Source organism: Dasypus novemcinctus, chromosome 11 (genome assembly GCF_030445035.2).
Source record: "Dasypus novemcinctus isolate mDasNov1 chromosome 11, mDasNov1.1.hap2, whole genome shotgun sequence".
Classification (NCBI taxonomy): domain Eukaryota; kingdom Metazoa; phylum Chordata; class Mammalia; order Cingulata; family Dasypodidae; genus Dasypus; species Dasypus novemcinctus.
Genome location: NC_080683.1, coordinates 11536728 through 11549297, shown reverse-complemented (window position 1 = coordinate 11549297; position 12570 = coordinate 11536728). Strand labels below are relative to the sequence as shown.

General features: G+C 43.5%; 1 protein-coding gene across 1 annotated transcript in view; it reads left to right on the top strand.

Annotated features, from left to right (window-relative positions):
- The window catches only part of KIF6 (kinesin family member 6), a 484487-nt gene that overhangs the window by 426102 nt on the left and 45815 nt on the right, over positions 1–12570 (top strand). Inside the window, exon 16 of the mRNA XM_058306677.1 lies at positions 12397–12447. Within this exon, the coding sequence (XP_058162660.1) occupies positions 12397–12447 (51 nt within the window). The remainder of the gene's footprint in view (positions 1–12396; positions 12448–12570) is intronic.

Genomic DNA, 12570 nt, shown 5'->3' with positions numbered 1-12570 from the left:
GCCTCTCCCACCACCTGAGCTTTCACCACTGTCCTGTTGTCCCGGAAGGCCAGCCGCCCTTCCTTGGCTTCCTGCTTCCACCCTACTTCCCAGTGCTCCCTCGGGCTCAGCCCCCTTCAGCTCCCTTGAGCAGTTCTCCTGAGTTGCACTGAGATATCCCACCCTCTGCCCCACCTGCATGGTAGGTGACTGCAGAGACGAGCGTAGGAGGCCTCATGGGTTCTGCATCAGAGAGAAGCAACACACCTGTGCAGGATACAGAAATGACCTTTGAACCTGGAAGCTGAAAACATTTCCATCCAATTGTTTTTTTATTTGCAAACTCATTGGCATGTTCTCTTACTCTCCAACCTCTTCAGATGGAGGTCAGGTCCCACATGACATAACACCAACTGTGTGCAAGGCAATTATTTTACAGGCTAGGTGGCAGTTTGACCAGCAGTGAGCCTAAAGTGGGGCATATTTCTTCCCATGGATTTTTTAAAGCACTGGCTGATTCCAAAGTAAGTGAACAGAATCAGGTTTTATCTTGGAGTGAGTTTATTATTTGTATCAAAGAATAATGTTAAACTTGCTGTTTTCATGTTTTAATCCAAGTTTTTCAAATGACGTCCATTGCAGGATCAAATATATTAGCACTTGGGGGTTGTTTCATATTCTCTAAATGAACGCAGGCCTCCACCTCCGTGGTCATTGAGGAACCCCAACAAACTAGCCTCCAGTGTGAGTAGAGGGCTTGAAGAAGAGGTAAAACCTGCCCCATGGGATCTAGGCCCTTCTCAATCAGAAGCAGGGTGGACATCACCATCCCAAATCCTCAAGATAGAGGAATGAGCAAACATGAGGGGGGAAAGCAACTGTGGACTAAAGTAGACTTATTATTATTCTAGCAATGGAAGCACATTGTAACACTGACATAAAGACAGTGGTCACCAGAGGTTCTGAGGGGAGGGAGAGGGATGAATAGGTATAACATGGGGCATTTTGGGGGACATTGGAATTATTCTGCATGACATTGTATTGATGAATACAGACCATTATATATTTTGTCAAAACCTATAAAATAGTGTGGTGCAAAGTGTAAACCATAACATAAACTCTAGTCCATGGTTAGTAGCAATGCTTCAATATGTGTTCATCAATTGTAAAAAATGTACCATTTTTTAACTAATGAAAGATGTCGTTAATGGGAAAAAGTGTAGAAGGGGGAAGGGGTGGAGTGTATGTGAATCCCCTGTATTTTTAATGTAACATTTATGTAAACTAAAGCTTCTTTAAAAAAATATATTAATAATAAGAAAAAAAAAAGAAGAGGTAGAATGTACCTGTCCCACCCACACTGGAACAGAGGAGCCTTGAATGCCCCCCGGGAGTGTCCCCTACACTACCTTTGGGGCTGCCTGGATGGGAGTCACAGGCCACAGCTGCAGGCCCTCCTCTTGCCCCAGATAGCATCCTTGGCAACCAGAACCTTGTGTTCAAATGGAAAGAACGATTGGGATCTACGGCTACTCCTCCAGGGCAGGCCTTCGAAGCTGGTTATGTCTCTCCCTGAGAAAATAACTTCCAAGCATCTAAAGTAACATCCTTTGAATGGGTGCCAACATAACCGTGTGCCTTCTGCTCCCAGAGATGTTTAGTGTTTAAGAATTCATCCTGGTTGCTGAGCTGAAAATTTTCCTTATGCTCACCTACTTCCATCTCCACATTTGTTCAGGCTTTTAACAAATGCTCCTATTTACTTAATTCTTTGAATATGTTTATGGAATATTATCACATACTGGAATAGTGATATCAGTAAGCTCCTTAGCTTAATTAAGCATATACAGTAGCCAAATGCCTAAGCTTCAGAAAAAATGCACTAATCTTGTGTGATTATGATGATTACTTTGGTAGCAGGAATGAATGTCCCTTAGGAAAAGAAATCAAGTCTCCCAGACATGGTATAATTTGGTCATTTTTTATAAATGAGAGCATTCCCCAAAATGTGATCATTGTGTACTGTGCAGCCGATAAGAATGGAGCTGTCTTAAAAGCCCAGACTACTGTCTGGTGTTTTCATCCTGAGTTGAAATGCTCATCAATTACTGGGTGCATCCTCTTCTAGAAGATAGGGCCAGGATGATGGGGAGTGCTTGTGGAAAGTCCCACGGGGGAAAACCTGGCAAGTTACAATGATGTTTTTCTTGAAATTATTGATTTTTTAAGAATGATCTACCTTTTTCTCTCTTTGTGATTTAATAACGTTATCAAATACAATGTTTAGTGCACTAAATGGAAGAAGAATCTTGAATCTAGAGAATTGAAATGTCATTTTGGAATGAGATGTTTAAAAAACATTTGCCCAGCAATAAGGCCCACCCTGGTCTCCTGCTTAGTGCCCTAAATCTGGGCCCTTCTCCTTGGGAACCCCAGGGAAGGACCTACCTCCCTGACCCCACGATGGTTACAGCCTCCTCGGAGGCCTCCCTTACCCCAGGCTGATGGAAATCCCTTGGGCTGGCCGCTGTCCTCTAGGTTCCCTCTGACTCTCTGTCCTCTTGACCAGGCTAGTGGGCAAAAACGAAGCTCTGGAAAATAACCTGACGGTTCACACTCCTCACCTCCCTGTGCCTACTGCTGAGACCTGGGCTGTGAATACTCTCACCACACTTAACAGGACCCCACGTGTGACACAGGCGCCCAAGCACAGTTTCCAGCATGCCGTAGTCACCTCACATTTTTCTGTCAAGGAAGCCTATTTCAGGGGACTTTTAAATGTTAATTTCTCTTTATAAATATATGCAAATATAGTTTTGCATAAACCATAAATCATGCCCCTTATAAAAGTGGGGTGGCTTTTTTGTCTTGCTTAGTTCCCACGTCTCCCACCCAATTCATCCTCCACGTACTCCCAGCCTCAAGTAAACTATCTTAGCAGTTTTGTAGATATCCTCTCACATCCTACCCCCGTGGCCATACGAGTATATATAGATGCATGCACACACATGTGGTTACACATACACACATGTGTGGGGCTTTTGTAATTGTTTATGTACATCAGAGATACCAGAGGTGTCAACCCACTCCATTACCCTCTTGGGGTCACAAACAGCAGCACGGCTCACAGAGTACCAGAAGGAACAATTTACTCACACAGAGAAGAGACAGAGCAAAATCAGCTTCGCTAGTGGGCCTCGGTTCCCCATAGCCAGCGGGTCTCAATCCGTGGCTGATGCAGGGAGATGTTGAATGCAGAATATCCCCCCTTGTGTGTGTGTTGGAGTGAAGGGACCCCACTCCCTCCTTATCAGGGACTGATCTACCACCGGGTTGTGAGCCAGATGCCGTAAAGCATGCCCACCTTAGTCAGACTGTGACCAGTGAATACTTACAAATGCTGGGGACAATAGGGGAAGGAATGTACCAGCAGCCCCCTTATCTATCAGGGGATTGACTTTTATCTTGCTATACCCACATACCTGGTCCTGAGCACAGGATATATCTGTGGGCTCCAGGGTAAATCATTAGCTTCTGCTAGGACTGTCCCCTACCACAGGTTGTTTGACCAAACACCGGGTTTTTCCTTTGCTTCTTTTTTTTCCCTTCCCTGTCTTGTGTTGAATTGTTTAATTTTTTGCACCCACTCCCCCACCCCCCGCCTTTTTCTCTGATCTTCTACTGATTTGGCTGCTACTCTATGTACCTATAGTCTTTTAGAGTTAAAAAGTAACTAGAATGTCTGCAGTTATTCCAAATGGAGCCTCCTCCCAGCCACATCAGGATAGATAGTGTACTTTAACTACCCATCCCCACCCCCCGCCCCCGCACTTAACCTCCATCTGGTTATGGTTACTTGAAGTTTTAATTTTATCTTTCTTTAACATGTGCTTATATTTTTGTGGTCAATAGTTAAATATTTTTACTTAAATATTTTGTTCCTCTTTATGCTAACCATTATTTTTTATGCCACACCTCTCTATTTTTATTCTTGCTAATGAAAATAATAATTGCTTGCATTTACATAGTTCCTATTAAATGCCAGGCACTCTTCTAAGCACATTATGTATATGAGTTAATTGAATCCTCACAATGTAAAATGCTAATCCTCATTTTACAGATGAGGAGACCGAGGCACACTGAGATTCAGTAACTTGTCCAAGGTTAAACAGTAAGTGGCAGAAACACCAACTGTGTGCAAGGCAATCATTTTACAGGGTAGGTGGCAGTCTGACCAGCAGTGAGCCTGAAGTGGGGCATCTTTCTTCCCATGGGTTTTTTAAAGCACTGGCTGATTCAAAATTAAGTGAATAGAATCAGGTTTTATCTTGGAGTGAGTTTATTATTTGTTATCAAAGAATAATGTTAAACTTGCTGTTTTCATGTTTTAATCCAAGTTTTTCAAATGACATCCATTGCAGGATCAAATATATTAGCGCTTGGGGTTGTTTTATATTCTCTAAATGAACCCAGACCTCCACCTCCACGGTCACTGAGGAGCCCCGACAAACTAGCCTCCATTGTGAGTACTAGGAGGCAAACCCAGCAATCTTCATGCTTGGCTGCCTCTCTGTTGAGTTATTTTAGACAATAAGGATCTGTGGGTAGTAAATGCTCTTAGTTATTGTCTGATGAAAAATGTCTTCCTTGTGTCCCTCATGTAAGAAGGATAATTTAACTATGTATAAAATTCAAGTTATGTCCCTCCATTATCTCTTGGCTCCAGCTGTTGACAGTGAGGAATGAGTTGTCCTCTAAGTAGTGCCCTTGGCAGGTCCCCTGGAAGCTCTTCATGGTAGCTTTTCTTCCTTGAAGTTCTGTAGTTTCACTATGATGTGTCTTCAGGTGGATTTATTTTTATTTCTCATGCTCAATACTCAGAGTGCACTTCCAACTCAAGAGCTTATGTCTTTCTTCAATCCTGGAGAATCTCAGCTACTGTCTCTTCAAATAATGCTTCTTCACCATTGCCCCCATTCCCTTCTTCTAAAGCTCTTCATAGAAAAATGTTTGCAGTATCTCAGTCACTTCTCTGTGATTTTTTAACTGCTCTTTCCCATTTTTATTTATTTTGCTTTGTGCTAAATATTCTTATTTCACTTATACCTACTGGTTTCATAATTTCTTATTCCTTTTAAAGAATACTTATGCCTTCCTTAATCTCTTTGAGTATCCTCAACATACTTATTTTAAAGTCTTTGTCTCATGAGTATAGACTGGTGCAGCCATTATAGAGAGCAGTATTAAAATTAAATATACAGATCTGCTGAGACCCCAAGAGGAATCTACTCACAGCTTTATAAGGAAACATGTCCGAGGATGGTCATCACAGCACTCTTTGTATTAGTAGGAGTGGGAATCAATTCAGTTGTGCAACCCTTAGGAAATGGAAGTAAAATGTTGGGGTGCAGGCTAGATGCACATATAGCAAAATGCATAGATGTCAAAAACATAGTACTGATAATAAGTAAGAAACAAAGTGAGATCAGTAGCACAATATTATTTAATATAATTTAAATTTGCATGAAAAGGCGGTGGACTTGGCCCAGTGGTTAGGGCATCCATCTACCACATGGGAAGTCCGCGGTTTAAACCCTGGACCTCCTTGACCTGTGTGGAGCTGGCCCATGCACAGTGCTGATGCACGCAGGGAGTGCCCTGCCATGCAGGGGTGTCCCCCACGTAGGGGAGCCCCACGCGCAAGGAGAGCACCCCGTAAGGAGAGCCGCCCAGCGCAAAAAGAAAGTGCAGCCTGCCCAGGAATGGTGCTGCACACACAGAGAGCTGACAAAACAAGATGAATCAACAAAAAGAAACACAGATTCCTGTGCCACTGACAACAACAGAAGCAGACGAAAAAGACGCAGCAAATAGACACAGAGAACAGACAACCGGGGTGGGGTGGGGGGGAAGGGGAGAGAAATAAATAAACAAATCTTTAAAAAAAATTGCATGAAAAATTTTGTACAAATTATATAAGAACACATACAAATAAAAGAATATACATCAAACCTATTGGAATAGTTGCCTATTAGAGAAGAGAGGAATCGGAGCATGAGGCATCAGGCATGGAGAAAAAAATACATTTTTATGTATACATTCATGCATATATACATACATACAGATGCACATACCATACATACATATAAGAAAGACCTTGCACAGACTGATAAGGGTAGAGTAAGGTTAACTCAACCCTCTGTACCTCTGCATCAATAAATGTCTTTATTTGCCTGTCTGTAAAATTACTTTCATCAGAAATGAATTAATGTTCTTCTGTTGATTTTGTTAATTATCTTTTTTAGCATTAGATTCCTTCATCTATTTTGACATTTTGGTGTGCAGACCCATTTTTAATGAAACACATTTTATTCCTCTTTATTTCTCTCTCTCCCGTCTTGTTCAGCCCTTTGTCTGACAGACCCTCCAGGCTCCCAATCTGTAACAAGATCTAATAAAGATAATTTGGAGAGACTGCTCCATGGTAGCATTAGGGATAAGGCAGATCCTGCCATCCAGTGAGCTGGTAGCTTGGCATAGCAGCTGGAGGAGGCTGCGTGTGGACCCTTCTCCCTCCGTGGGTTTGCAGTGGGGCGAGAACTAGAGCCCTAGGCAACATCTGCAGTACTTTTCCTCATTCCCCTTTCACTCAAGGTTGGGTGATGGGCTGTCTCACCCAACCCCACAGCTTCAAACTATGACCCTGCTCTCGTCTTCTATTTTGCATGGTGCACTTTTAGTGACCGTCCTGCTTCTGAACCAGAACCCTGCTTACTGAAGGCTTTGTCTTCACTCACCATTTTGCATTTCTGTCCCACTTCTGGTCTTCAGAAATATGTCTTGTAATCTAACCCAGTGATGTCTTCTTGTTATTCTCTTCCTTACTTCATCCACCATTGCCATGTTTTCAGCTCTAACAATGGGAAAGAGTGGTTCCTGCCTTAAAAGATTCTCAAAGTATACCAACAAGTTTGGATAAAGTTTGACAAAATATAAATTAGCAAGGAAGAGATGAATACGCCTGATTTGAAGGCTTCGAAGGACTTACATGTTCCTGTTTGTTGCAAATTCATTTACACATTTAATATACCCTAGGCCTGCTGGATTTACAAGTAGCCTTACAAACAACCTTTAAGATCTAAACTTTTGGTAATCATGAATCCACTGTGTTAGTACAAAGACTGACATCCCCATCACAGCTGAAAGTGGAATTCAGAAGCACTAACTGGACCATCCCTTTCAAAGAGGCCCCTCAGGCAGGCAACAAATTCTGTATATTCTCCCCATACCCTGATTCTGCTATGGATGTTTAGTTTAATTTAATTTCCCCTAGATACTATAGTACCGTAGTTGAACAGAAGAATAGATTTTACCAGGACCCAGAGACCTTAGCAGTTACCTGGGACCCCAGACTCCATCCAGTGTAAGTGTGAGTCAGTGCCCCTCTAGCCCTACTCCTCTCTTCAAGCCCTCCCTTCTAACCTCTGCCCCAAACCAACGTGTACCTGACCCTCTCTGCACTTTAGCCCCAGCAGTTCTGACTGCAATGCCCTTCCCAACCCCACTTTAACACTCCTCCTCCCTTCTGAATCTACTCCAGACTCACCTCTAGTAACGATGCCTTTCCTAATGCGACTAGCCACTTTTCCCTCCTCTCAATTTATGTCTCCATCTAGCCCCTTGGCCTTCAGGGCCTTTCATCTTATGGATATAGTTGAATTTCACTGTGTCTGAAAAGGGTCTTAATACCTAAAATTACTGTGGTATAGCCCGATATGCTAGTACATTATCCCCTGGGCCTCGCAAGAATCTTGAGACAGAGTAGAGCAGATGCTATTGCAGTTATACCATTCCCATTTTTTAAATGATGAAACTGAGGCTTAGAGATGTCAATAACCCACCCAACTGGGACACAGCAGACTTGTGATTTAAACTCAGCTCCAGCTACCTCCCAACTTAATAATACTTTTTCTAGTACAACCAAAATGGCAAAGAGTTTTACTCCATCTCAAGTCCAACTCCAAGTGATTGGCTATGGCTTCCCAAAGGGCTGGACTGAAAACCCAAGCTGAGGCTCGGTAGGAACCACCCGTCCGTGTTGAATGAGCGAGGTCAGCCACGGGCCACCATTTAGAAAGACAAGCATGTGCGTCACATTCTGCTGAACTCTCTATCACGCTAATTCCCTGGGGCTAGGATAGGGTCTTCCACTAGTTTGTATATTTCTCAGCACTTAGAAATAGTGCTTACCATAAAGTAGACATATGATAAATATTTATTGTTTGATTGTGACCTAAACATCCCCATTAAACACAGCAGCACAGAAAAAATCACACCAGCAGTCTGCAGACAGCCATACTGAGAAGGAGTCATCCACGAATAGCTTTTCTCTTTTCTCCAGACCAACGGAGCAGGTTTTGCTTGGTGAACAATCTCAAGCATGCATACAAAATAAATTTTGAAAAGTAAAGAAAAAATTTTTCATCCAAAAGATTGACTATCAATATAAAATTAGGTCTTGCTACTTCATGATGATAATACTTTTCATATAAACTTCTTGGTAACAGAATAACTATAGTCATACAGTGTGCCACCTCCACTTACTTACACTGCTCTCCACACCCCCCATTTGCTGGCCCTCCGCCCTGGCACGGACCCTGCCCATGGTTGTCTTCAAGGTCATGCATCTCCTCTGGAGCTTTCCACAGGTCCTTGCCGGTCAGTGTACTACCTCTACCCCCTGCTGCCTCCCCACCCATCAGTTAATGAATCAGAAAGGGAGCGGTGTTTCTGGCATGTACTGTTGTAAATTACTGGAGGAAAATACTCATTACCAACATTCTTGTACAAGCAGAGCTTTCCTTTACTCCCCTGCTCTCTCGGTTTTCAACCCTGGTTCGGGCTCCCTGCTTCCCTCCCAGACCGTCTCCCACAGTGGGCTGGGAGTGCTCTATTTCCGTTTCATCTCTTTTCCGTACCTCTGGACAGGGATGTATCCAGGAACCCAGGCCAAAACCAGCAAATTTATCACTGTACTAGTGACAGCAAGCTGCATGCTGAGTGAATTCTGCAATCCCCCTCAACTCCTTCTTTGCCAAAACCTGTGGAGCTGCAAGATCCAGCAGATTACAGAGACTGTTATCTTCACATGAAGAATGGCTCTGCTGGAAAATGCAACTAGGTATCAGCCATAAGGCTATTTTTAGAGGCATATTTGGTAAGATCTCAAAAAAATTGTCATATGGCAGGAGACATTAGCCATTCACCAAAATCGAGCATCACTAAATACATTTTTTTAAAGATTTATTTTATTTATTCCCTACCCCTCATTGTTTGTACCTGCTGCCTGCCCTCTGTGTTCATTCGCTGTGTGCTCTCTGTGTCTGCTCATCTTCTCTTTAGGAGGCACCAGGAACCAAACCCAGGACCTTCCTTATGGGAGAGTGGCACTCAGTCACTTGAGCCACCTCCACTCCCTGCTTTGTTGTCTCTCTCATTGTGTTTCCTCTTTGTGTCTCCTTGTTGCATCATCTTGTTGTGTCAGTTCACCATGCCAGTCCCTTATGCCAGCTCACTGTCTTGTTTGTGTTCTCCAAGAGGCACCGGGAATCAAATCCAGGACCTCCCATGTGGTAGGCAGGAACCCAATCACTTGAGCCACATCCACCTCCCTAAATACATTTTTAAACTACCTTTATAAGGATGAACACTCTAAAGACACAACTTTTGTCCCCTAGGGATGCCTCCTTGTTCTGAGGATAAGTATTTATGTTTGTGGGGTTTATAGAACTCTCAGTTCTGGTAGCGAAATCCCTGTCTTTATTTACATGAGTAGCTCTTCCCAAGCCATGTCATTCCAAAAGTCTTCCCTGGGGCTTGGGAAGAGGACCTGATCATTCCAATGGGAGCAGAAGGTATGATGAACTAGGTGGAGGACCTTCTTTGGTCAGAGCAAGTGGCCTGTGCAGCACCAGGGAAGCTCACTGGGAAGGCTCATTGTCAGGGAGGCACCTTTCCAGGGAGGAATGCAGCCTGGTATGTGCCCTGCAGAAGCAAGTCACCACCTAGTCTCATTAGGAAGCTGGTGCCAGGCATGGGAAATTCTTGTGGTACACGTCAGCCTGTCTCTATACCCAGGAACAGGCAGGACACCAAGGCGCCATCTGCTCTCCCTACTGTGGGAATGAGAAAGCCCTTAATGACATACTCCAAACTGAGAGATGTTTCTAAATGATGCATTGGAATCGTCACAGCATTATATCCTTTCATTTGAAGAATGTATGTACTATGCTTCTTTAAAAAATCATGTCAACAATGTTTAATGTACATTGAAATTTCAACCCAGAACCACCCCCCCCCCCAACCCCCAACTTCCTTATGCCACAGTTTGGGAACCTCTGATCTAGACAGTAAGGGTCATATCACTCTGGGTCGGGGAGAGATCCCATCTGTGGCCTTGACTGTCCAGGTTATTATTATTCTGTTGATTGTGGGCTCCCCAACTCTCATCATTGGGCCAGGTTTCTACATTCCCAACCCCTCCTCCCTCAACACACTCCCTAAGTTCTCAACTTCCCTCACTTGGAATTAAGGTGTCGTTCATTGCTGTGCTCAGTTCTTAGCTTCCTCATTACGCATAGTCCTCCCCAGTGGGAGCACAAAGAAGGCCAAGTGCAGACTTCCTTGGTGCCCACAGGTCCTCTCCCGGGATGGTGACAGGTCTGGAGACAGTGGCCTCTGAGGAGGAGCTGAAGGAGCTGGTCATGTTTAGCCAATGGAGGACAAGTCTAAGAGGAGAAATCAAAGCATTCTCAGATGTGAGAAGGGCTCTCACTGCCAAATAGAGAATATATTTTTTTCTACACTATTCCAGAAAACAGATCAGGCTCAATAATTGAAAGTTACAGGGAGGCAGAGTTCACTTCCACCTAAGTAATTCCTCATGTACAATTTAATCATTGGAAAAGCCTAGATACATACGATCTGAGCTGAAATGACTGCTTCATTCTATAGAAAGGATTCCTAAATTTGGTGGGAAGGGATGGCCTCTGCCTTCCAGTCATAATTTTCTGCTGGTGCCCTAGAACTTTCAGTGAATGAAAGGTCTCCTGTGACTGTTGCACTGACTATTCATCTTTTGCACACTCAGTCCAGTCATGGCCTTTGAAAGATGGAATGTACTTCATGTGAGGAAAGAAATATACAAGGAGGGATGAAGTTCCCAGGATTTCTTGGAATCCCCCAGTGGCTTGATCGCATCCCCCAAGCGGACATGAGATACAGATGGCAGTGACATTTTAACAAGTGTGCAGAGCTCTTGCACATAAACAAACCCCAGGGCTGCTGTTTTGCCCATCCCTCAAGCATGGAATCATGGAATTTTAAAGAGGGAGAAAGCTTGGAGGTCATTTCATCCTGGTGCCTATGCAAGGCAGAAATTCTCACTCTAATGACCCAACAGATGGTCACCCAGCTTCTGCTCGAGCACTTTCAGGGAGGGGCTCACCGCTTTGGCAGGAGATTAGTCCATTTTGAGACAACTTAATCCATTTTGAGACAGTCCTCATTGTGAGCTATTTCTTCCTCATATTGGGCCCCTTGTATGCCTTCATTTGACTTGACTTCTTCCCTCTGGAGTAGGACATAAGTCTTCTTTCATCCATATGTCAATATTCAGATATTTAGAGACAGTTGTTATCTCCGTATCTTCCCTCCTAGTCTTTTCTTTTCCATCTAAACATCCCAGATCACCTCAGATATTTCTCTTATGGCATAGTTTCAGACCCTTCACCACCCAGTCACCATCTTCTGAATAGTTTCTATTTTGCTAATGTTCTTTGTGAAGAGTAGCTCCCAAAACCGAATACCTTCTGTGGATTGACCACTGCAGAGTACAGTAGAGCTATCACTCATTGATCTACACACTACACCTTTATTAAAGCAACTTAGAATTGTATGATCTTTATATCAAATGATCAACCTAGGGGGTTGTGTTTAGGTTTTCATCAACTAAAACCAGCGTTTTTTAAAATTTGACATGATTTCATATAACTGGAAGGAAGGAGTGGATTTAAAAGTGTCCCTGCAAATTAGAAAAAGATCAAACCCTGTTCCCTCTTAATTAACAACAGACAGTACTATTTCGGAAGTGCAGTCCCTAGCAGAGGTTGTGAGTGACAGACCAAGATGATCAAATGAAAAGATGATTGACTGCAAAGTCAATTAATGTGCTGGGCCCCTGCCTTTGCAACCTCTTCTTCCACCACAATCCAGACCATGGAAGGACTCTTCTTGGAAGTTCTGCTGCCCTTGGTCTGCCTTCTCTACCTTTTTTAGCTTGCCACATGCCTCTGAGGCTAAGGTCTCCATCCAGCGCCTTGCAAACTCACTGGTGGTTTTCCTTTGTGTCTTTAACAGGTCACCTGAAGGAAGAAATCACCCAGCGGCATATGCAGCAAGTAGCTATAGGTGGGTACAAAGTGGAGTCTGCTGGGAGAAGCAGAAGGTAATACAAGCTCACCTGGTCTTGGAAACCCAAGCCCAGGGAAAAGAAAATCCATTTAAAATCCTCAAAAAAGGTTAAGAAGAGCA